Source organism: Columba livia, chromosome 3 (genome assembly GCF_036013475.1).
Source record: "Columba livia isolate bColLiv1 breed racing homer chromosome 3, bColLiv1.pat.W.v2, whole genome shotgun sequence".
Taxonomy (NCBI): domain Eukaryota; kingdom Metazoa; phylum Chordata; class Aves; order Columbiformes; family Columbidae; genus Columba; species Columba livia.
Window position 1 is genome coordinate 25,224,329 of NC_088604.1, and position 25,789 is coordinate 25,250,117.

General features: G+C 43.5%; 2 protein-coding genes across 4 annotated transcripts; one reads left to right on the forward strand and one right to left on the reverse strand.

Annotated features, from left to right (window-relative positions):
- The first annotated feature begins 6,445 nt into the window (after window positions 1-6,445).
- On the forward strand, window positions 6,446-13,985 carry TMEM14A (transmembrane protein 14A). The gene is made up of 5 exons (XM_065056073.1): window positions 6,446-6,731; window positions 8,047-8,132; window positions 10,748-10,849; window positions 12,342-12,429; window positions 13,396-13,985. The coding sequence occupies exons 2-5, from the start codon at window positions 8,057-8,059 to the stop codon at window positions 13,433-13,435; spliced, it is 306 nt and encodes a 101-aa protein (XP_064912145.1). The 5' UTR covers window positions 6,446-6,731; window positions 8,047-8,056; the 3' UTR covers window positions 13,436-13,985.
- Window positions 13,986-15,550: 1,565 nt separating this feature from the next.
- On the reverse strand, window positions 15,551-25,618 carry LOC102092657 (glutathione S-transferase). Of its 3 annotated transcripts, none has more exons than XM_065056068.1 (8): window positions 25,496-25,618; window positions 24,991-25,114; window positions 22,266-22,372; window positions 21,124-21,175; window positions 20,757-20,889; window positions 19,555-19,696; window positions 16,541-16,672; window positions 15,551-15,892 (listed from the first exon to the last, which is right to left on the reverse strand). In XM_065056068.1, exons 3-8 carry the CDS (start codon window positions 22,350-22,352, stop codon window positions 15,770-15,772), a joined length of 669 nt encoding a protein of 222 aa, XP_064912140.1. In that variant the 5' UTR covers window positions 22,353-22,372; window positions 24,991-25,114; window positions 25,496-25,618; the 3' UTR covers window positions 15,551-15,769. The 3 variants fall into 3 exon arrangements, with proteins under 3 accessions (XP_064912140.1, XP_064912141.1, XP_064912143.1); XM_065056069.1 differs by lacking the exon at window positions 25,496-25,618 and adding an exon at window positions 25,282-25,473; XM_065056071.1 differs by lacking the exon at window positions 24,991-25,114 and having other exon boundaries at window positions 25,496-25,564.
- Between the last annotated feature and the right edge of the window lie 171 nt (window positions 25,619-25,789).

Consider the following 25,789-nt stretch of genomic DNA (forward strand, 5'->3'; position numbering starts at 1 on the left):
AACGTAAATTCTTCATCATCCCATAAAGCACCAGGCCCAGATGGCCTCTCTGCACAGTTTTTCCAATGATCCAATTTGCTCCTTCCGTCTCATTTACGATCTCTTTATTGAGAATCATAATAGGTGTCCAAAAGACATTTAGTAAAGCAACCATTAATTTTATTTTGGGATTTTGGAGCCTGAACAGAGTCCACAAATAGGTTTGCTTGCCCACTTATCATTACCTTCAACCATGTGGGGTGCATCCAGAACACCACATCTCCCTCAGGCTTGAGCAGCGTCAGCCATACAACTACAGGCAGCTGCCTGGTTGTGCCCCTTCCCTCCCTGCTCCCGTGGCCTCCCAAGGATGGTTTTCCCTCACCGTGGGCCTGGCAGGGATGCAGGGCCTCCCCCTTGACAAACGGCATAGATAACGTCACTTGTGAAGATGAAGATGTGTCCAAAGTGTGTGTGTCCGTGGATCAAATACACCAAACTGATTGTCTTACAGCATTTGCCCAAACTGATCACCTTACAGAAGATGATCATCAGACAGGTTAAACAGTAACCAGGGAATTACAGAGAGACTTCACACAAAGCAGGAGTCAGACTAAAAAGAAGTATAAAAGAAGCACCGAAACTCTTAACAGAAGGGAGAGACCTTGGAGGGGAAATGGCTTTCTAAAGGGCATGTGGTTCAGGTAACAACTTGTAGGGAGCTGCAGGGCTCTGCACGAATGCAGAGGACCCACATCTCCCGCAGGAGGCACAGGTTAACAGGGAGAGCTGCCATCTTCAGGAAGGGGGTATTGCTGGAACCCAGACTGCCACGAGTCGGGGTGCAGACAGCTCTGTGCATGTGTGTGCCCATGAGCACCCGTGTGCTTATATGTGCACAGAGGCAGCCTAGGGGTTAGTTACAGGAGACTGTTCAGAAACCTCCCATATGGTTTGCCCGTATGGTTTGTCTCTTGTGTTATTGATCTTGTATGCATAGTTCACAGATTGCTGGTTAATTACTTACTGTTCATCAAGCAATAAACTTATTTGATCCTTATTTATTTTAAACCATATGAACACAGCAGTTTTTTTCCCTGTAATGCCTCACAAGTTGCTGAAGCAAACAGAGATCTCTATAGCTTTATGTTTTCTTCCACAGTATTGACACTGAACATATTCTTGTAAAGAATCAATTCGTGTTTAGTTAATCACATCTAAACACAGGTGAGATCACTCAAGTGAATGCAACATTTGTCTCAAAATAATTATTCTGAAGTAAAATATTACATATATGGTTATTTCAGACCTATTTCCCAGGAGTTTATATGCAGAGGTTACATACCACTTGTAATTAAACATGCTCTTATGCTTCAATTTGGGGATCAGCACTCATTTGCACCATGTTTTCCCTTTGAGTTGTCTGTGAAAAGAACAAACCGGGCTGGACTTGGAGCTCAGTTAACACAAGCCAACAAAGAAGAGCCTTAGGTAAGCCCCACTAAAGAATCAAAATCGTTAACAGTACAAGCAGTTTTCGCATGTTGTAGAGTTTCTCTACTCTTACAGAGTTTTTTTCTGTAACATCAACTCAGAATTTCTTTTTTTCTGTAAGGCAGACAAATCTTTTCAATTTTACACATTCAATTGGCCTGGCCAATTCTTCCTCTTTCTATAGCTGTAATAACACACTCCAGTATTCCCCAAAGCATGTTTGCTCCACAAGCCTGGATATGCTAGTTGGTGCTAATTTGCTGTCCTGACTTTCCCAGACTGCACTCATACAAATGTAGGCGGTTTGGTCCAAAGTGTGGACTTGGCGATAGCATCACAGCCCTGAACATGGCCCAGCACTGATGCATCAGCAGCGAGAGCAAACTCGCTGCACATCCTCACAGCACGGACAGGGCATAAGCAGGCCATTGGCTCTAACACTTCCCAAAACATGAACTTTGAACAACTTGGTAGAGGAAATTTACGAGAAAAATAACCTATTTCTGGACTGAGATTGTAACTGAATATCCCAGCCAAAGATAATTTTATTTCACAAAATTGCAAACCTCACATGAGGGTTTATAGTGGAAAAACACTGACAGGCCATTGTCTGTGGCATTGTATTCACAATGCTGCAATTATAGCTTTACCATAACGAGTGTAACTCTGTGGTCAGAAAGATGGCAAGAATATGATATTTTTCCATGGAATACTTCTTCCTGCATAGATGTTTGGCTTGAAATTTGTAGTTTAAGTTGCAGTGTTATTGGCATTATTTTTCTCACATTTTAATTTTTGGGGACTGATCTATACAAGTGCTTTAACTTGGCTTCTCCTTTTAGGTGTACAAATATAAATTACTTCATTTTTTTCTAAGCTTGATTAATTGCATGTAAAAGTAGACATGTAAACACTTTCTATCATTTGATGTTTATAATCCCCCCTTTGCACCTACAGCGGTACTCCTTTGGGTTTTATCAGCCACAAAAACGAAGACAGCTCTTTTTCTCTTTTTTCTTATTAGGTGACTGCTGTTATTAGGCAAGATCCCTAAGGTTTCACTGAGCTGTGTTCCTCCAGGCTGGCTTGGCAGGAGGTGTATCCTAACCCACGCTGCCTGATGACAACCACCACAAGATACCAGTCTTACGCCTACTGGGAGCTCCTTTACCACATGGTTGTGGAAGGTTTCTGGCCCATCTGCATTGCACGAACAGCAAAAAATGAATCCTTAGCAGAGACCAAAGATCTGGCTCCATAATCAAGCAAGCATGAAATACAGTACAGTCTAATATACCCTCATGTACCCAAGTGTGGGATGAGCTTTGGAACAGGGAAAAGGAAAACAACATCTGAACTGTTAAAAAATGTAACTTCTGATAGGTCTAAAAGATGGGTTGGTAATCATCACTGGATCCTGATGAGCGGTGGTCTTCTTTACTGGATGTCTGAAGCCTAATGAGCTCTGAAGAGGAAAGAAGGTCAGAATCTCACTGGAAAAGAGCTGGAACCAGAATATTGCTTTGAGGGCCCAAGCCTATTCACCACTTTTTCTCAGTAGTACTTGTGTAAGCAATACTCCTGATGTTAATGTGATTATCTAAAGGCAGAAGGAATATTCATACAAATAAGGGTTGGGATTCATGCCTAGTCATCTGTCTAATCTGGCACTCTCCTTCGGCTGCACTACATGTTTTCCAGCAGAAGACTCTCAAATAATATATCCAAAACACACTGATACCCTGGGGGAAAATTCTATCATAGCTTATGAAATCTTTCCTAGGACATGAGTATTCATCAAGTTCTGTGCAGACAGCACAGAAGGATCCCAGGGTGAAAGGGCAACATCGGGAGGGCTATTGTGAAGCCTAAGGGTCCCTTTCTAAATATCAGGTTTCACGTAGGTAAGAGAACATGCATTTTAAAAAACATATTTTTCTCCCCTTCCTTTTCTGTAGTCCCACCTGAGGGAGAGAACAACCTTTTGCAAAAAAAAATCTTCCAGATGCTATCTAAACATGCTCGTTTTCCCCCACTCAGGACCTCTTCTTCTGTCTCTGGTATTTCGGAGGCGCTCTTATATTTCTATAGATCCCTTCTGGTATCATATTATGTTCTGGGATAACAGTTAGCAAGAAATCTTACTTGGAGATTACAACTATGAATAGTCTTCAGTGTTAACACAGGATTATCAATAAAAACTGTAAACAGCTGACAGCAGGAGACAGGCCTTCTATGTGACTCATCCTGCCAACACCTGCTCTAACAACAGGTAACCTGAGCAAAAATGTTCAAGGGGAGGGAGATGGGCTATGTTACATTTAATCCCAAGCCCCTTAAAGGCTTCTTGTTTTTTATAGAGAACACTAGCAAAGCAAGGCACAAGCTCAGCCTTTCTCCAGAGAAAGAGAACACATTCAGATGTGAATGTAGATGGGCCTAAAAAAGGTCACACATGATCAACATGGGTGGAACTTTCTGGGGACTGGGCTGTACAATTTTAAGAAGCCTCCACCCAACATTTTTAACCCTGTTTCTCTTCAGGTCACATTTTCATGAAGATGGAAAAATATATCCCTGAAATTAAACCAATTTACTTGCCAAATTTGAAAGCTCTTTTTCCAAACCAGAGGGATGCCAGAGGCTGTTCGGTGAAATGGTTATGATTATAATGGACAAAACCGTGTATTCTCCCCTAAATTCACTCTTGTAGTTGGCTCAATTGTTGTAAATGTAACTTTCCAAAAACAAAGCAAACAAATCATAACACAAACCAAAACAATGAAAACAAGCTAAAATAAACAGCTGGAAACAGATACCCAACATGGGAAATCTCAGCTCAAATTGGCAGTTATGAACAACTGAAAACTAGAATAGAAAACGCTTAGCAACACTAACGTCAGCTTTGCTTCTAGCTCTGTTATACCTCGCTGTTAGGACTGAAGGGCTGGATTTATCATGCCACCAACAAACTAATTTAATGAAGTGTCCTCTCATTAAAAACCTCCCATGGGAGACTACCTGTGCTGTAAAATACAGCAGCCATTTCACTTTAGACTACGGTTTAAGTAACAGCTTGAGCAAAACAATGCCAAATACTTTTTGTAATTGAAAATGGAAGGGAACATGTCAAGCAGCATATAATTACGCTAATTCAAATCTAGCCCAGACTTCAGGGTTACCCAGTCTATTTTCGTGAGGTGTATAACTGAATCAGTAACCACAACTGGTCATTATCCCAGAGGTGCCAAAAGACACTGTATTTTTTCCACTTTGGAACCCCCTTAAATAGAATTGCGTGGGTTTGCTCCATTTAATCCACTGTTTACTGTGCTTTTCAAGAGCCATAAATCTCAGAATACTTCATAAAGAAATCCAAGATTTCTGGATTTCAGCTTATGACTCTGCTTTTGGTTTGCATTTTGGAGCCCTCCTGCCCTCAAGTGTCCTATGTTTGTTTTCTGAAGTTGCTGTACCTTCAGTCTTCCTTCCCACAGACACTGATGAGATAAGGAAAGCAGTTCTGTTTTCCACCAGGCAGATGGAATTGGACAGCTCGCATGGAGTGGGTTTGTGTCACAGCAGTTAAACACTTAACAGAAAAAACAAATGGAACTTTAAGAGTGGAAATTAAATATGTTAACACTAATGAGGATACTGATTCACTTTCCAGCAAGCTCTTTGGAGCGGAAAACACCCACATCTTTAAGCAAAGAAATCTAAAGGAAACACAAGATTTTGGCAGGGATTTTCAAGTGACCCCTGAAGAAGGCAGGTATCCAAGTCCCATCACACAGCATTGTCCGTCTCTCCCTGTTGTGGCCGTGTTTATGCTCAGCTTGTTTGTGGGGACAATGGAAGCATGGGGAATGTCACATACAGGCATCCCTCAATTACCGCTGAAGGACACATGCTTTATTGGTCAAGAACGGCTCACTTGAGAGAAAGCTAAAAAAATACTAAGGAAAGTGAGAAAATACAGATTAAAAATAGCTTTTAGTGGAGTTGCTCCAGCAAATGGGGCTAGCAGATGAGAAGTCGAAGTGTTAAAACAACTACATCAAGCAGTTTCATAAGTTAGCTGTGTGTAGAATCTGGGTCTTGGAGTTTGCGCCTGTTGGTTTCTCCTGACAAAGAACATCAGCGTTTGGTCCGTGTGCCTGCTCGCCTGACTTCACGCAGGCAAACCTCTAAGTTTCGGGGAGGCAGAGGAGGAGAACAGGGAACTGCTTGAGAGAGTCCAGCACAAGGCCACAAAGGTGAATAAGGGAGTGGAGCATTTCCCGTATGAGGAAAGGCTGAGAGAGCTGGGGCTGAGGCAACCTCATTAATGTTTATAAATATATAAAGGGCGAGTTTCACGAGGATGGAGCCAGGCTGTTCTTGGTGACAACCAATGATAGGACAAGGGGCAATGGGTATAAACTGGAACACAGGAGGTTCCATTTAAATTTGAGAAGAAACTTCTTCTCAGTGAGGGTGACAGAACACTGGAACAGGCTGCCCAGGGGGGTTGTGGAGTCTCCTTCTCTGGAAACATTCAAAACCCACCTGGATGCCTTCCTGTGTAACCTCACCTAGGTGTTCCTGCTCTGGCAGGGAGGAATTGGACTGGATGATCTTTCGAGGTCCCTTCTAATCCCTAACATTCTGTGATTCTGTGATGAGAAGCCACCCCGTGTGATGGGCAGAGGGGTGCCCGGCACAACAGTGGCCCTGTCGCCGGGTCGTGGGGTGTCTCTGGGATGGCACAGGCAGGACACCCCGGCCCCTACCCAGGGACGGGCCCCCTTCGGGGATAAGTGGCTCTGCAAACACAACTCTCTCGTTCACTTCTTCCATCCCCGGCAAGGCGGGCCAGGGTTTTCAGGCTGAAAAGACTAAAATAAGCCCTGGACCGTTCTGCTGCCCGTGGAGCCCCGGCAGACGAGCCGCCTGAGGGCAGGACGAGGAGTCCCACAAGCCGCCAGCCTCGGAGCCAGGACACAAACCGCCGCTCCCCCCGCGCAAGCAGCTCCGCAAGCGGCAGCGCGGCCGAGCACCGCGGCGGCGCCGCCGTGATGGCAGCCGGCGCCCTCCTTCCCCCGCCCGGGAGCCGGCCGCCGAGGGCCTGCAGCCGGGGAGGGGGCGGCTCGGCGGGCGCCGCTGGCTCAGCCGAACAACAGCGCAGGGCCCGGGACGCCTCACGGCGGCCGCCGGGCGCGAGAGGCGGGGCCGGTGGAGGTCGAAGGGCAGCGGGGCGGGCGCGGCGGGACGAGGTACGGCGGGGCGGCCGAGGGGGGTCCAGCGAGGCTGAGCCGCGGCGGGGGCGGCCGAGAGCGGGCGGGCTGCGGGGAGGGCGGCGGCACACCCAGACCGCGGCCACCGGCCTTCTCCGGAGGCTCGGCCGCCAAGGGCGGGGAAGCGAGCACGGGGCTGCACCGAGCGGGAGAAGCGGGGGAAGCGGACGGGGGGCGCGGCGGGCAGGAGAGGGAGTCCCCACCCGCGGGAAAGCTCCTGGCCTCGGGCCGCCTGCCTGCCTGGGCTGCAGGGGCCGGGCGGATGGAAGGCCGAGCTTTGAGCTTAACCTGCGGCTCCGTAGGCCTCCGTTTGGGGGTGCTGTGGGTCCCTAAAACCGCCTGCCTTCCTGAGGGGGCGAAGGCTGGAGGGGGGGGGAAATGCTCGCTGTGAGATGCTCGTCTTAATATTAAAGGCTTGATGTGAAATTATGAGTGTCTGCCCTTTCCTGCCACCCCTTTAACACTAAGACCCAAGACACACCTGCTCAAGGGAAGCTGGCACTTAATTAAGGGTGCATTTAATTGGGGAGATGGAGGGGTCAGGTGCCTGGCTCCGGGCGGTGGGGCCACTCGCACCTCTGCCGGCTGAGCCGGGGCAGCGGGGATCGGTGTCACCGCAGTAACTTCTTAAATGTTTCTTGGAGGACAGAAGCTTAGCTTAGGATAATACACCAACATCTAAAGTTGAAACAAAAGGTGTGTACACAGAAACAGGGTAAAGCTTCTGTATCTATAGCTTCCTGAAGCCGGCCTAGGTTTCTGCCTGGAAGCTTTGTGTCGACTCTGAAAACTCTTTCTGCCTGGTGCTGCCGGGCCTCTGACATCCCGCCTGAAGGACAGCAGGGACAACCTGGTTGACAGGGCTCCAAGCTGTGTGCTGTGAAGATCTGTTTGTGTCCATTGCATCTGCCCGGACCTACCGTATGGCACAAGTGCAATAAATGTGATATTTCAGGCAGCGGCAAGCTTTTAGCTTGCATGCATGTATTCTTAATGGAAAAAGAGATGCCAAATACATGCCTGACATACCAATTTTCCCAAATGGAAATGCAGTAGACAAAGATACTGAGGTGAAAGGAAGGGCAGCAGTTAGTGAAAAGATAATGAAGTAGCCAATAGACACACTGTCACCATTTCAGTGTTCGACACAGTAGTCAAACATGACTTAGGAGAGCGTAGTGTTATTTAGAGCACTTTAAGTAATTACTTTTTTTTTTCTTTTTTTTTTTCTTTTTTTTTTTATGAGGAGGAGGGAACTTGTTTGTTCTCATTTGCAATGTGTTTTCTTCTCCAGAGTTGGGACCATGGCTGTTGACTGGATTGGTTTTGCATATGCTGCATTGCTGGCTGTTGGAGGTGTTGTAGGATACACTCGTAAAGGTAAACACAGGGACAGTAGGATTTTGAAATTATGTATTTGAGTTTCATTGCTGCTGTGCTTTATAAAAAAGAATTGATGTGAGACGTGAAAACTTTGCTGCATGACTGCATCTTAAATCCATCCTGCACTAAAAATGAGCTGAGTCTCATGAGATTTACTTGGGTCAACTTAAGCATTTAAGTGCTCACTTTTTTCTGTTACTCTAACCGATGAGTTTGTTTCCAGGGCAAAAAGTGGCTGTCATGTTATCTTTGACCTTCAGTGTATTTTGGACCTTCTCATTTCCTGTAGCATTTCCTGTGTTGACCAGGTAGATAATCTTCAAGTTTGCTGATGACACCAAGCTGGGAGGAGTGGCTGACACCAGAAGGCTGTGCTGCCATCCAGAGAGAACTGGACAGGCTGGAGAGTTGGGCGGGGAAAAAATTAATGAAATATAACAAGGGAAAGTGTAGAGTCTTGCATCTGGGCAGGAACAACCCCAGGTTCCAGTATAAGTTGGGAAACGACCTGTTGGAGGGCAGCATAGAGGAAAGGGACCTGGGGTCCTGGTGGACAGCAGGATGACCATGAGCCAGCACTGTGCCTTTGTGGCCAGGAAGGCCAATGGCATCCTGGGGTGTATTAGAAGGGGGGTGGTTAGTAGGTCAAGAGACGTTCTTCTCCCCCTCTACTCTGCCCTGGTGAGACCACACCTGGAATATTGTGTCCAGTTCTGGGCCCCTCAGTTCAAGAAGGACAGGGAGCTGCTGAAGAGAGTTCAGCACAGAGCAACAAAGATGATTAAGGGAGTGGGACATCTCCCTTATGAGGAAAGGCTGAGGGAGCTGGGTCTCTTTAGCTTGGAGAAGAGGAGACTGAGGGGTGACATTATTAATGTTTACAAATGTATAAAGGGTGAGTGTCACGGGGATGGAGCCAGGCTCTTCTCGGTGACAACCAACGGTGGGACAAGAGGTAATGCTTTCAAACTAGAACACAAGAGGTTCCACTTAAATTTGAGAAGAAACTTCTTCTCAGTGAGGGTGACGGAGCACTGGAACAGGCTGCCCAGGGGGGTTGTGGAGTCTCCTTCTCTGGAGACATTCGAAACCCGTTTGGACATATTCCTGTGTAGCCTAGGTGTTCCTGCTCTGGCAGGGGGATTGGACTAGGTGATCTTTTGAGGTCTCTTCCAATCCCTAACATTCTGTGATTCTATGATCTTTGATTAAAGCTTATTTTCTACGGAGTCATCCTGGCTTGATTTTGAGATTTCCAGGTGTACTCTGGAAAGAAAACCCTTTACCTGCATATGCTGATCTAGTGGTTAATTATCTCTTGCGTATTAACTCTGAGATAATCAGGTCTTAGGTTATCATGTACTATAAAGCAAATTTTCCACATTGCAGTAATTTTTGCAGTCCTTTCCAGCGAGCAGCGCCCTGCCCGGCTGGGCACCACATCCCGGCAGAGGTCGCGGCGGTACCGGGGACGTCCACGCGGGGTCACCAGCCTGGTCCCTGTTTGCTCTCCCTTAAAGTGTAGATCCCAGGAGCACATCAGTCTTCTTTGCTGTGGCTGTTATAGCCCCGATTCTTGCAATTCACGGTCACTATTTCCCTGTGTAGCGTGCACATGCTTTGCTCTTAGAAACATGGATTTTCATTTGACTTTAAGAAAACACGGTAGTTTTTTGTTTGCACACAGCTGCACCCACTGACTATCCCATTTGCTTTTTCTCTTCACCCTTTAATAGTTGGTCAGCCCTTGTGGCAAATGTAGATTATTTTTTATTGGTAATGATTTGTGTTTTCATGCAAATTCTTGGTCAAAAATATTCAGTATAACAGGGCTGGGAGCTAAAAGACATCTGGAGATCTGAATTTCTTCATTTTTAAACATTTTGGGACCAGCTTAATCCAGTTAATGCCTGCTGTACTGATTCTACACTTTTATCATACAGTACCCAGTCAAATGCCTATTCAGAAATCTAGGTGTATTACTGAAACTCTGGGCTTTGTGAACCAGTTTTGCCATAGCACTGAAAGAAGATACTGAGTTACTTTTAAAAGCTGTACTTTCGTCTTCATTGTCATCTAATTGTTTTAACTCATTTTCAATACAGTATTAATTAAATGTGTTGATGATACCATTTGTTTGTCCAGGACTAATGTCAAACTGAAAGGTTTATGACTACACGTGTTGTCCAATTTACCCTTTTTATATATCGACACATTTCTAACATTTTTGGAGACTCCCAAGCGCTGTAACGTGTAGTTGAAATCAACAGCTAGTCCAGACAAATTATAAAAATGTTTCTAAAGTTAAGTATGGTAGAGAAAATAGCCAAATTTAGGTTTGTGCTTAAAAAATTATTTTTCCCAAATTGCAAGTATTACGAGATCTTCTTCATCTCCCTCTAATCTAGTCACTTTTTCCCAGTGCCATGCAAGAAGATGACCCAGTTACAGAAAAATTACCTCTCTGTGCACAATGTGTGCACTAGCTGCACTGTGGGAAAATTGGTTCTGGTTTTATAATATTTGGATAATACTCTGTAGAGACAGAACTCCTTTGTCAAGATCGAGCTTAAAGATGTATTGAGAAATAACATTTGAATGGTTTCTTGCAGGTAGTAAAATCTCTTTAGCTGCTGGTCTCACCTTTGGTTCTGTGGCTGGTTACGGAGCTTACTGCATAACACGCGATCCAAGAAATGTGAAGATATCATTGTGTAAGTGTTTTACTGTAGTAAACAAAGAAAAAAAAAACAGCAAAAACAAGCAGTTTACAGAATTGCATGTAAAATTATCTTGTATTGAATTTTTAGCATTGCTTTGGTTTAAATGTTACTTTTTTCTTGATAGATTTATACATTTCAGCTTAGCTTGCAGAAATCAAGAGCTTAAATGTGTAACTGTTTGCCAGATAAGGCAGATGATTCACACAAAGCCAGCAGGTGTGCGTTACCGTTTGGCAGCTCCTCCTGTTACTAGATGGTTGCCTAACACTTCAAGTATTGTGAAATCCAGCTGAGAAACTTGGGAGAGTACTGGAATAAAATCATTAAAGCTACAGATTAGAATGTAATTTGAGAAGTAAAGTAGGTGTGGGATCCAGTCTTGCATAATGTAATGCATCCTTAGCTGCCAGTGAAACAAATAGCATGACTTAGCGTTTTTCCTTTGCTGATAAGAAAGATGGGATACAAACTGCGCAATAATTGTCACGTTAGCTGGTTTGCCATGAAAGACTCGTGGACACAAGGAACTACAGTGATTAAGCAGATGGTTTAACTGCTCCATAAAAAAGGGAAGGGATTTGTGTAACTGCCATAAAGCCCAGCTGCCCGTGAGAAGTCCTGCCTCTCTGGCCGCTTCTAGGAAAACCATTTCATTTGACAGTCTTTAATGAAGTTAGCCAGCTTTGCAGAGTTTATGTATTCTCATTAATGTTCTCATTTATGTAGCACTCTGTAGCCACAGTTTGATAGGAAATCACCTTGCCTGATCAGTTCATTGCTACCTCCATTTTTAGGTAAAACTGCTCCAGGAAGAAGATGCAATTCCTTTCATGATGTTTGTTCTCTGCTGCTTGCACTGCGTTTGTTGCCCTCTTGGGCTGTTCACCTCTTGTCACAGATAAGGATGGTTCCCTCCTAGCTAAAGGAAACAAGGGAGCTTGTGGTCTTGATGAAGGAGACATTGGTAGCCATATGCTGTAGTGAAAACAAGTGGCAAACCTTCCAATCTAGTTTTTAAGGCTCAGCAAATGAAGAGCCAGCATTATGAAAGGAAAAGAGATGAAGCAGGATGCTCTACTTAGAAAACACCTGCAGTGATCTAGGGTGGTGGGATTTATAAGACGCTATTCTTGTAGTTCAGCATGCATGTCACTGTTATGATGAAGATTCTTCCTACTTTATTTGTGTCCCTGTGAATTTAGATATGGAAGAGCAGAATTCACTGTTTGACAAAGTTACTTTGCATTTGTGGAATAGGATTTAGCATTCTGCTGTACCAGGAAACAGTATTTGTAGCTGAAAGAAATCATAGCAGTGTATTCTGGCAAAACAACAATGTTTTATAGGCCCTCTCTCTGATCTAATTTTTTTTTAAATTGTAGTTCATAGCAAAACGTAGCAATGACCTTTGATGACTCTCCATGTGTCTGAATGATCCACTGGGAGAAGTGAGAGCATAAATATATTGAATTGTCTTTTACAGTTTCAGCTTTTCTTTTGACCATTATAATGGGAATGAGGTTCAAGAGGTCCAAGAAATTAATGCCAGCCGGACTAGTAGCATGCCTGAGGTAAACATGTATTGAGGATCTTAATGTAAATACCTCACTGATTTTGAAATAGTTGCCGTTCAATATCTGATTCAAGCCAGTATCAGTGGAAGTTACTATCATCCAGCAACTGTTTTAAGTGAAGTTAGTTTGGAGGTCACAGTCCTGTTTCCAGTGGACAGATTTTTCATTTCACTAAGCAGATACATGAGATATGCAGTGACTAGCTCAGCAAAGAAAGGAGATATCTGCAATTAAATATTAATGCATAATGATAAGGTTCTTGGAAGAACCTGAGGTAAGCCTCAGTGGTTTTGAACACATACGTGTAAAATCAGTCATCTAGTTTAATACAACACAGTCATCTTAAAAGAGACCAGCACTTTGGTTCAGAAGTGCTGCATTCACTGCTACTCAGCACCTTTGAAAGCTGGGGCATTTTTGACCTGACCTAGGACCTTTGGTCAGTATTACTGCAAATCATGATGTTTCCAACCAGTCTGATCACTTTGTTGCTGGTGCTTATTTTGGATTCTGTAAAACATAATTTTCTGTACTTATTATTTTGGAATTAAATTATTAAGTTGAGACTTTTTCGCCACTGAGTCTGTAACTCAAAATAAGTCAGAATCTCTGTCTTCTGATGGAAGAATGACTGTTGCTTCATTGTCACCATATAGTAAAACTCCATGGACTGTGTTACTCCAAATACATACAGAAAGGAAAAAATCAGACGCAAATTGTCAAGATGCAAAATTTAAGAATCAGGACTTAAGCTGGAAAATGTTGTTTTCCATTGTGGTTGGCTTTTCAAGCCTGGGCAGACAGCTGAGGCTGTAGATTTAGACATTTTGAAAGATTGCTTGCTGGGGGCTGTAGTGTCAGGTATTTATGAATGCGCTGTTACTTAATGATGACTTTAGCTGGTTTTGTTCATGGACAGCCGTATTTATGGTTTTTGTTCTGTTGTGTTGTGTTTTTTTTCAGCCTTTTGATGATTTTGAGGCTTGTTTTTATGCTGCTGTAGGAGAATTTAGCAGCTTGAGAACCGAAGTATGACTGCCATGGCCAGCGAACAAAGAGGCAAGCTCTCCAGACTTGAAAGACAAGTTTGAACATGAGTCTTGCCTTGCATTTCTTTTCTGTAAAAGATCTGTACCTGTAATATGATTATTGACATTTGCTGATATTTTGAAAGCTTTTTTTAGAAACTAAAACCAATGTTTTATTGAGGATATATTTTGATCTACTTTCATTTAAGCAGTCTGTTGACTCAAGAGATCTTTCCCTGCAAGTTTGATCTCTTTCGGGCGTGTTGAGCACCCCAAGAAATTGAGTTAGTCTTGCACTGTATCTCTGAGAGAAGAATATATATAATACGTTTATGCTAAGAAGATGTATTGAACCATAATTTTGTAGCTTCTGAGATTAAGTAATCAATTCTAATCATATTGTCAGTCAATCAATAAAGGCATGAGCCTGTACTGTGTTGCACTAGAAAACCCACCTTTCTTTCTGACACTGGTTCTACATGTAAAAACTATCATCAGTGTTCAAATAAAACATCAAATGTTCAAGGCTCCTCAGTTTTTTTCTGCAGACCAGGGCAGTTTTGTCACTGGAAGAGTCTGGTGATCTGCTCTGTACTCACTGCTGGTTTAAAGCATGTACTGTGCTCTAAGTTCCCACTGACATGAACCACAAGCTGAGGAATTTTCACCATCTTGCACAAATAGGTTCTAAACTCTCTGTCTCAGTCCTCTTTGACAGGTTTGCCAGTGTGGTCTTATGCAGATTATCTTGCTGGAGTCCTCCCCAGGAATGTGCAGCCAAATCAATAGGAAACTGATTATGGGGGAGTGCACTATTGAAGACAAAGAGAAATTTTGCTTCATTTTTTTCATACAGTGCTTGCTTACAAAAGGGTGTCATGTGTAAATCTCAGTGCTGTGCAAATCCACCAGCAGAATACCAGGATTATTCTTGGCAGGGGCTTAGGTGGTGACAAGGTGCTGTGAGCAGCTCAGATGTGTAAGGCACAACTGACCAGAAAAGAAAAACGGCCAAAAAAAAACAACCCCTAAAACAAACACCAGCCCTAAACCACAGCTTCCAGCACCAGAATCTTTTGCTAACAAATGCTGTTATCAGTCATATCTGGGTCTTGCCAGGCTTTCAGGTGATTGAGCTGGTGTGTTATGGACGTCAGATTGAGATGACAGCTGGACACATAAAATGTGGTTCATTTCATCCTGAAGCAGAACTTCAAGCGATATCAGAGGAATTGAACTGCCACGTACCATAGCGGGGCTTCTGCGTAGGTCAGAAAAGGAGTTAACGTTGCTGGGCAGCAGCTCTGTTTACACACGGCCTAATCAGTTCAAATCCTACTGAGAAAAACAACTAATTGCAAGGAAGATGAATAGTTCATGGCACAGTTCTTCAAGAGGACAGCGATGGTTCCCACAAAATTAGGGTAAAGAATCCAAAATAGCAGTGAATGCTTTAAGCACTGTTGAGATAAAATTATTTTACTGAACAGGTAAGCAGGAAGTGCAGTTCTCTTTACAACTACTTGGGAAGTGACTGGAATAGGTAAAACTTTACAAAACAAACAAACAAACAAACAAAAACAATCAAGAGGCATTTTCCTTGCTGTGACCCATCTAGCCAAGCAGCTAAAAAAAGACAAAAGGGATAGGTGGTTTCAATGGGTGAAAACCATATCAGGTGAATTGAACACATGGACTCGATCTCTCAGTGAACAAAATCTCTTCTGAGAGATTAATGTGGGGATTAAACAGGTTTTTTTACTTCTGCCCATAAACTTATGAGGATCATGAATCTATCATTAATTTTTTAAACCACAGTTCTGAAAGTACAGAGCAGCAGTGAAATACAGCAGAGGGACAGTGAACTTGGATCTAGGAGATGACCTAGTGAGGAAAAAACTATAGATTCTGGCCCAAATTTAAATAATTTCCCTATTTTTATGGAGTGGCTCTTCTCTCCTCCAGTTTATTAAAATGTGGGGAGGAAGGGGAAGAGGGGTTTCTTTGCACAGTACTCTGGAAGTTGCAACTGAAACATTTTACCCTACCAGGCTTGTACTGTAATTAAAAAACAAAACAAAACAAACATACAAAGTATCAGCATATTTTATTTCGTGTAACTGCTCCATGAAATACCACTTTCTGGACTCAACAGGTCCAAATCAGTCTTCTACTCCAATTTAAAAGTGTATCCTGTTTCAATGATTATCACATGATGCAAGCTACAGAGCACATCTATGCAGTTTACACTTAACAAGGCACAGCTCTGCTAATACACTGCAGTTGTGTTAATTTCAGCAGCCACGCGATTACATATTGAATATTTTCTTCACATTGGCAACAGACTTCTCATCTGGTGGTGGCTTCCTCTGGCTGCCAGGCTGCAAGAATTTTTTGATTGTTGGAATGTTGCTTGTTCTTCCTTTAAAAGCCTGTAAGAAGCAGCAATAAAGCCAATGAGAGTCATGAAACCATAATTCCATCCTTTATAGCTTATAAATCAAGTGACTTGGATTTTTACTTCTCAGACATACTTATTAAAGAGAGAAATGTAGTAGCTCCTTATAGCCAGCTCAGCACTCAGCATTTTCCATTGAAAAAAAAAAAAAAGAGGCAAGGGCAGTAATACCTCAATGCAAAGCACTGTGGAAGACAAGACATAATAAACCTAACAGCTCTTGTATATGATTTCTTCAAAATATAATTTTGTCAGAAAAAAAAGGACAGGAGCTGCAGACACAACAAGCTGCAGACACAACAAGCTGCAGGCTTCCCCTACTGATGCCAACTGCTGTGTTTGAAGACATGGAAGGAACAGTTACAAGACCCAACTGGCAGGGTTAGTCAGTGAGCTCCTGCCAGCTGAGAACAGCTGGGAAAAGCAGAGCTGGAGAAAGGTGGAGCTCCCAGCAGCTCCGGGGACAAAGCAGAGCACGTGTGTTCAGGTTGTTGTAGTCAACACAAGCAGACCAGAGAACCGTCAGTACAATGGTTCAGAGATTTAAACATCAGTTAGCGTTTAAAACTGGGCGGTGACATCTGTATGTTACACTCCATCTTGACATCAGGTGGTTACTAACCTGTAGCAGAGGGAATGCAGACAGTACATCAGGCTTACATTCTTCTACCATTAAAATGGCTTCCAGCAGATGGATGTCTGCCCAGCTTAACTTGTTGCCAACAAGATAATCATGCCCATGATCTTTTAAGGCCTACAAAATATCAATGAAAAAGTCACATAAGATGTAAGACTTTTATCTAGGTATTTCATTACAAGTGGATTTCTACAGAAATACACGGCAGAGCAAATCTATGCAGGAAATCTGTAAAGTTAGAAAATGATAGGTATTCTCACAACAAAAAATTAAATCATAACTCATGTTTCAGTGTGCTAAGGTGAATATTGCAGCACAGCTTCAGAACAGTTACCAGCTCTCCAGCCTACCCTTTTCCTGAAGACTAGCACCCTTGCAGCAGAAGGAGGAGAAGGAAATACGTCTGTGCCTAACACACTCTAATGCTACACTTGAACAAGTATGTACTAAAACTAGGACATCAGTCTGTAACTTTGGAAGCTGATTCCTTCTCTAGTCCCACCTGCCAGTTTTACTATGGGCAAGGCAGTAACCTCTGACAAGAGGCAAGGTACCTTCATGTAGTTATTTTCCATATTGCTCCAACAAGGTCCACCACAGCTCATCTGTCAAAGCCATATGGAAATTCCCAACCAGAGCATCAGAACCAGATCACCTGCAGTGCTTCATGTTACCTTGCGCTGCTCTATCTGGCTGCTGTTTAAAGTGAACTCTCATAGCTACCAGTACTTTCTATCAGGATTGCATAACACACAGACTGCAAGTCCTGCTAAGCGGAATCAAAATACAATTTAAACAGCTGGCAAAGACGAAAAATTACTAATCCTTCTAACAAAGTTAGCTAGGGTAAAAATCATGGAGAAGTTTAGCTGTGTCTTTACCACAAGTGAACAAGGATTATTTGGAATACTTTCCTCCGGTGAGCAAACCCACTAAAACAAAGGGGAGTGTGATAGTATCAGGCTTGCTCATGACAAACTGTGGGATGGGACACCATGGTTAGAGGCACAGGGTGCTAGTGACGGCCCTCAGCCTGTGGCTCTGAGACATGCTGGGTACACTGCAGCACACTGGAACTCTTATGGAAATAAACCAGGGGCTCCTGAGGTAACAAAAACCAAGGCAACACCAGCGAAATACTTCAAAGGAACTAAGGGGTGCTCCTCTAAGAAGGTGACATGACCAACAGCCCAGCTGAAGAGCCTCTACACCAATGCATGCAGCATGGGCAACAAACGGCAGGAGCTGGAAGCCACCATGCTGCTAGAAGGCTACAAGCTAGTTACCATTACTGAAACTTGGTGGGACGGATCCCATGACTGGAGTGTGGTGATCAATGGCTACAGGCTGTTCAGAAGGGACAGATAAGGATGGCGGGGTGGAGGGGTTGTCCTCTACATTAAGAGATGGATAGTGGTAAAGACCTGTCCCTGAAGAATAACCACAAGCAGGTCGAAAGCTTATGGGTAAGAACCAGAGACCAAGGCAACAACAAGAACCTTGTAGTTGGTGTCTACTACAGGCTGCCCGATCAGGGGGAGATGATTGATGAAGCCTTCTCACACCAGCTACAGGAGGCATCGCACTTGCAGGCTCTTTTCCTGCCAGGGACTCTAACCAACCCAACATCTGCTGGAAAAGTAGCCCAGCGAGCTGTAAGTAATCCAGGAAACAACTGTAGTGCACTGAGGATCACTTCCTCAGCCGGGTAACAGACAGCCCTTCCATGGGGGATTCAAAGATCAGCATGTACAATCAGCCTCTCTCAGCACTGCCTTCCACTGGTACGGCAGTGGATCTGTGTGAATTACGACTACAGAAGTGCTGGCTTATGTCATTTATGTGTGCTTTTTTTTTTTCACAGGGAAGCCTCTGTGGGTTTCACTTGTACAATTTAAGGCTCTGATAAAGAACAACACGAAATTGCATCAAGTCCTGTATTTTCTGAATGGACTTCAGCTGCCTGTGAACCAAGGATTCAAGCTAGAAACCTGGCCCAGCTCTGAAACAACACAGCTTTGTACGCTTAGCACAGACTTCCAAGGAGACTGCTACACTCTGAAAAAGCACTGTGAGAGTCTGTATAGTACAACCATACAAGGTGCAAAAGGTAAAACTGCAAATAGAAGTAGGATAGTGAGATTAGGATCACAGCTGGCTAAATTCAAACAGGAGAATGTTAACACACACACACACACACACAAATTAAAATATCCTGAAAGGAAAAACAAAGCACCAGAACAAACAGCAAGTTGGTAGAAAATGGCAACTAAGTAACATCCAGCCTACATTCCAGGGAGAAGCACAGAACAACCCGTCCCCTCCTGACCAAGTCTTCCCTAGCCAGAAAGACCCTCCATGTGCTCTACTGGGGTAGCAAGCATACCAATGCTTCTTGTAGCTCATCAGAGGCCAACTCTTGAGCACGTGCAAGCCAGTAAATAATTGCTTTATGCTTTTAAGCTATAATCCATCTATCTTGTTTGCAGAGCTTCTTTGTGCACACCTAAGGATGCCCAAATAGTAATTTAGAAAAAGACAGTAGTAGTCTGTAAGTATAACATGTTTAAGCAATGAGTTTGAGAAAAATCACAGAATTAGGACCTTAACTATAAAGCCCAATTATATTTAATGTTGAACAGCAAGAGTATATATGCTTTCAGACAATAAGTTCTGAAATCTGGACTAGGTATTTAAATTATTAATTTATGCAAAATGCTAGGAGCTATCAGAGTAGCTTAGTAGCTCAGCTTAAAAAGTAGGATATGTCCTTTGAGGAGTCTTAATAAAGACAGCAAAGATACTCAGTACTGAAACCCGCCCAATATTATTTTGTGGCCCTCTTTTCACATGGCTGAATACTGGCTCCGTCATACAGTTCCAGAGTTGTACTGTCACTTCCCTTCTGGAAGGGAGGTGTGTGGGGACAGGGGAGTGGGCTGGGAGCGAACCTGTACCCCACTTTACTGTCTGTGGACTACTGGTGATAGAGCACTTACCTTTTCATAAACAGGAAAGTACCTGGTTGTAGCTCGTTCAATGATCAAGGCAAGATTCTTTTCTTTTGTGTCAGCTGGTTGAAAAGGGAGATGCATGATCATTCCCATCAGGTCTGTTGTTCCCTCCACATACATATCAATCCTGAAACAAATATTTTTATTTAACCTTTATCATTTGAACATTCCATTTTGGTTACTTTCCTGAAATACAATGCTGAAGTGATAATGGAGTAAAGTGCTGATTAATCAATGTAGTATCAAGACACTAGTTTCCTTCCTTGTTCTTCCACTTTGATTACAGCTCAGTTTTTTCAAAGCACAGATCTTTATAAAAAGGCACAGAGTGTCTGCAACAAGCCAGGCATAAATAAGAGTCTGCAACTAATGTATTTAAAGTGGATTTCACACTGTTTTCCACTGATAACCTGTTCATCTATACTGTGGGAGAAAAGACCACATAAGCAAACCACTCTAGTGGAAAAAAGTTTTGAGGTCTAATTGTGAAAGAATCAAGCAATAAATTGCCAATTGCCAGCTCAGACATACCAGTGCATAGTAATTCCCACAATCTCTGGATTTGCCCCTCCATTATCACAGAATAAACCCTTTGCAGTAAGTTGCAGTCACTTAGATTAAGGACTTGACCTTCTGCATGACTTGTTTTTTAAGAAAAGAGTAAATAAGGATTTTTGCTTTTGCATTATTCTTTTAGTTATGACAATGGAAAGTATCTACAGCTTACATAGGAAAGCAATATTAGGAAATATTGCTTAAACTTTCAGTAGCATTAAGCCCCTGAACATGTCTTTTTTAAAATTAGCTGTGAAAGATTTTGAATAATTAGAACGCTTTAAAGACATTTAATTTTTTGCAGTCAGCTGTAGTTTTTACTACTGCTTTCCAGTAAAACAAACAAAAGACAAACTTAGCCTATATTATTATATTATTATATTATTATATTATTATATTATTATATTATTATATTATTATATTATTATATTATTATATTATTATATTATTATATTATTATATTATTATATTCATCAATCGTAAAGTCCATTCACCCAATCCCTGGATCCAAAGAGACAAAGCACTGGCAGATGTATATGCTTTACATGCAGATATTTCAAAGCAATATTCTTCTCACAAATTTTAGAAACAATAGAAGAGTATTAGTAAAGATGGTAGCACTGGTACCATACCAGGCTCTCTCCTTCAGATCCTTCCCGTAGAGGTTGTACTTTGCTGCTATGTAGTTGAGGATGGCTCTGCTCTGCACCATCTTCATCCCATCAATCTCTACCATGGGCACTTGCTGGAACATCAGGGATCCATCTAGGGAAGAAAAAGCCGCAAATGACTCAGACTGCTGCAGTATCACACTGAATCTGAGAAAGAGACCTGGTAACACACGAAGACATTTCTAGTCCTGAGGGATGAAAGCATTCGCAAGCAAGCAGGTCTCTCAAATCTCTCTAGAGGTCATATCATATTGGTGGTCTTAGAAAAATCTCAACTGTTGTCCTTTTACTATATTGGCGTGAATTTATGTTCAGTTTACAGACTCACCATTGCGTAATTTTTCTAGGTCTTCCTTCTTTTCTATGAATTCTTCCTCGAACTGAAAAACACAGACAGGAAACACTGTGTCACTGTAAAGGGAATAGGGAAGTGGAAGGAAGTCTGGAAACTAGACTCCACCTCTCCACACTATTCCCCATACTTCTCATGATCGCATTTACTCCCTATGCCTGTTCTTCATCTCTGCTCCAGCAAATAGCCCAGGACTAGAGTGTCCCAACCGCACAGTAACATACAGTGCTTTACACTTAAAAAGACCCATTCCTTCATTATAAAGACCAGTCTACGTGACTGCCCGAACAATTGACACCAAATCATCCACTGAAAAGCAGCTGATGCCGCGTGAAATACTGATAAATTTTTAATAAGTTGTGCCTCTGTTACAAAGCACTTATCTCCTTCTTTTTCCCCACTGGCATGTTAGGCTTTTTTCAATTAGGAGGACATTTGAGAGAGGGCAAAATCTCCGTTTCCTCAGCACTCGTGCTCTGCAGCTTCTCCATCAGCAACATTCACAAGTGAGCATCATTAAAAAGCCATTTCTTTCTAATACAGTATAAATAGTTTCTGAGAAAACAATTTCAAAGGACTGTATTCAAGCAAAAATAGCATGTAGAAATTAAGATGCCTTAGGATGGTTTTCACCTGATGTTAATGCAGATAGCTGCACTGCAGCTTCACTGATTTCTCCCACTCGGGTAGGAACTAAAGAATAAAAAGCACTTTGTTTGGAGATAATGTTCTAAAGATTTTCATGTGGGACACATGGTCTTTCAGTGGAGAACAATCATGAGACTCAGAGAAGTAATGAGCATTCAGAAAACCTCAGAGATAACACAGTTTTGGTCTGGAACAACAATTTAAGATCTCCTCAGCTTAAAGAAAGTTTCAAAAATGACACTTAACAATCCTGTTTATATGCTAAAATCCTTTTACTGGGCAACTGTTGCTCAAAGAATACATTAAATAAAAACCACATGAGACAGTGTATCACTGAATCTAAGTATTCTGCATCACAACATGTGATGTGCATATCTCTAAGCATAGATGTAATTGGGAAACATTTTCAAAGAACACTTTTTTTTTAATCACAGATTAATCTTATCACCTTATCAAAGAAAGATACAAACCTCAACCCCGGCAGCTGCTAACAGCCATCGGATTGACTCCATCTTCCCCCTTCCCTTGGTGTAGTGCAGCTTGGGTTTCCCTGCCATGATTTCAGAGTTCTTGTTTCCTGATAAATTCAAGAAAATTACCTTATAGCAAGCACGTATTAAATTAGCATTTAAAATGTTCCACTCTGAACTGCTAAATCCTGTTGGATGAATGTGAAAGTTGAAGGGCAATGAAGACCCAGATACTTGGGCTTGATTCAACCAAGTTTCTTGTGGATTAGTGGAAAAAAAGAAAAAGTACACATTACCAGGAGAGTATGCAGCGATTCAAAAAAGAATCATGACAGAATGTAATAAGTATCTATCAAATCATATCTTAACACAGCTTTAAGAACTCATGAGAGTTTTACAACCAAAGCAGAATTGTAGGATATTCCTGAATAAATACATTTAAAACTTGTAGTGATGTAATCTATTTAGTAGGTGTTGGGTTCTGTGACAGTGTCCCTGTCATACCAGGTTTGAAAATGCACAATGTCAAATGAATTGCTTCACAAGAACACCAACCCAGAGACACCAGCACTGTCTTCATGTCTCTCATTATGAAGTTTCAGAGCTCCGCGCTGCTCTGCCCTTAGGAATATGAGCTTATAACAGCAATATATATTCCAGCATATATTTCACCAGGCTTGCTGTCTTCCATATTCAGCTAGTTATGTTTTGACCATTACCCAAATAGCAATGTATCAATTATAGACAACCTGGTCCAACTTCAAGACCCATTCCAATTTATAAACAACAGTTAAACTGTAACAGGGATTTATAACCTATTTGTTCTGAAAATTAACTTTAAAATCAAAACCAAACAAATGTGACCATGACCTCTGTTGGAAAGACAAGTCCTGGACAATGTCCCCAGCAGCAGGGGGCTGAAGTCAGCCCACTGCATGAAGGCGCTGGGATGAAACACTTCATTTCAGATTTCACTGACACCAAGGGCAGTCACACACCGCGGTATGAACCCAGCAGCTGATGTGAGCCTGGTGCTGGAAACCAAGCTAACACTGTATTCTTATCGCTAATGGGTCCCAGAAGGACGAAGCAAATTTAATAAGAAGACAGAGTCACAGATTAACAGAGTGCTTCATCATTAAGGCAAAGTTTTGTCTGTTTACATGCAGGGTGATTTATTCTTGCATAGACTGCACAGTATGTAATTGAGCCACAAAATGGAAACTTTGGCCATAATTCTAAAGACACCAATGAAGAGGCACACATAAATAGCACAGCAGTGAGAGGAGAGACTGCATCCCTGGCCATCTTCACCAAACTCCTTTGTGCTGGCTGGACTCACAGAAGAAATCTGGTACCTCAGTACAAAATACAGGTCTTCAAAAACACTGCTAAGCTTCCACCAATCCCTGGCAATGCTTATAACCCCAAATGCCTCAGCCTCTTCCAACAAAGTTCTCCTGACACATAAATATGTGCTTGATAATAAAGACTTGATTATGTCTTGAGAGTTCAGACTTGGCATCCAGTCTAGTGCTGCTGGATGCCCAGCTGGAGTTCTAATTCTTGAACAGCAACAGGGCACATAAACAAGGCATTTAGAGAAGGGACTTGTGCTCTAGACCCCTCACAAGCCTCATCACCCTCATCTGAACTCTCTCCAGCACCTCAATGTCTTTCTTATGATGAGGGGCCCAAAACTGAACACAGTATTTGAGGTGCAGCCTCACCAGTGCCGAGTACAAGGGGTTGATCACTTCTCTGGTCCTGCTGGTGACACTATTCCTGATACAAGCCAGGACGCTGTTGGCCTTTTTGGCCCCCTGGGCACACTGCTGGCTCATATTCAGCCCGCTGTCAATCAACACCCCCAGATCCCTCTCTGCCAGGCAGATTTCCAGCCACTCTTCCCCGAGCCTGTAGCGCTGCCTGGGGTTGTTGTGACCCAAGTGCAGGACCTGGCACTTGGCCTTGTTGAACCTCATACAATTGGCCTCAGCCCAATGATCCAGCCAGTCCAGATCCCTCTGTATGGCCTTCCTACCCTCCAGCGGACCAACACTCCCACCCAATTTGGTTTCACCTGCAAACTTACTAAGGGTGCACTCAATCCCCTCATTCAGATCATTGATAAAGATATTAAACAGAACTGGGCTCAGTACTGAGCCCTGCAGAACACCACTCATGACCGGCCACCAACTGGATTTGGCTCCATTCACCACAACTCCTTTGGCCCAGCCACCCAGGCAGTTCTTTACCCAGCACTACAAGGACAGGCCAGCATAAGCAGAAAGAACAAACTTCCCTGACCTCTCCCTGAAGCAGAGGTAGAGCTCATAAGGATGAGCCCAGCCAGAGCCCTGCTTGCCAGAGCTCAGTGCTCCACTTCAAACAGCCAGGAAAGCTGAAGAACAGAGCAAGTTCAGATACCAACAGAGGAAAAAAGTTCAGGTATCAACATAACTTGTACTTGTTCATCACAGTTTCGTGTAGGGATTGGCCAAGGCTTGAGTCTTCTTGCTCAGGTACCAAAAATCTTACATTTTCCTAAAACTGCACTGCTTAAGGACTGAACGCTTACACAGGGTTGCAAAGTACTTTGGTGACGCTATTACTGCTCTGCATTGAATACCCCTTTGTAAAGCAATGAGTCATAAAAGAGTGCCCAAGCTGGTAAATAATACTTCTTAAATAGCAACAATGGACCTGAAAAGAAATCACAAACCTTCTTGATGTTCCAGTGGATCTGACCTTCCTTGGACCTCAGCCAGGTAGTCGACAGAGTAACAGCTACCACTGTGATCACTGTATTAAAGAGTCACTTTGTCCAAAATAATTCAGGCACCAGCCTTTCAATGAGAAACAAGTTAAGTGAAATTAACAGCAAGCTCAGAATTGGCTGCAAGATCTTAAACACTCTTTCTAATTGGACGTGGAGCCCAAAGCAGCTCCTCGCAATGCTTTGCTCCTCACACACAGCTGCACAGGGCCTGTCCTGCCCTCCTTCCCTCCGCACCCCGCCACGGCGCCAATCGCACTCCTGCGGCTCCGCAGAGGCGGCAGCACACGGTCCCACGGCCGGCGATCTCCGGCGGAGCAGCTGCCCGCCCTGCGCCCCGCCACAGGCCGCGCTTCGCAGCAGCAATTCACACCGGACCCGCTTCCTCCGCCGCGCCGCGGAGCCCCCAACCCCCGCAGCAGGCCCCCAGCCCGCCGCTGACAGTACTCACCGCACCACCGCCTGAACCCCGGCCCCACCAACCCCCCGCAGACTGCCCGACCCAGCCCGCCCCTCAGCGGCCCCGGCTGCTGCTCTCGGGGGCGGTGCTGGGCAGCCTGCCCGCCCCCTCCCTCCCTCAGGCCTGGTGACCGCAGCTCCACAGGATCCTAGGATAGTTTTAGTTGCAAGGGAACCTTAAAACCAGCTAGTCCAACACCCTCTGCCATGAGCAGGGACATCTCCAGCTAGATCAGGCTGCTCAGAGCCCCGTCCAGCCTGACCTTGACTGTCTTCAGGTCGGGGT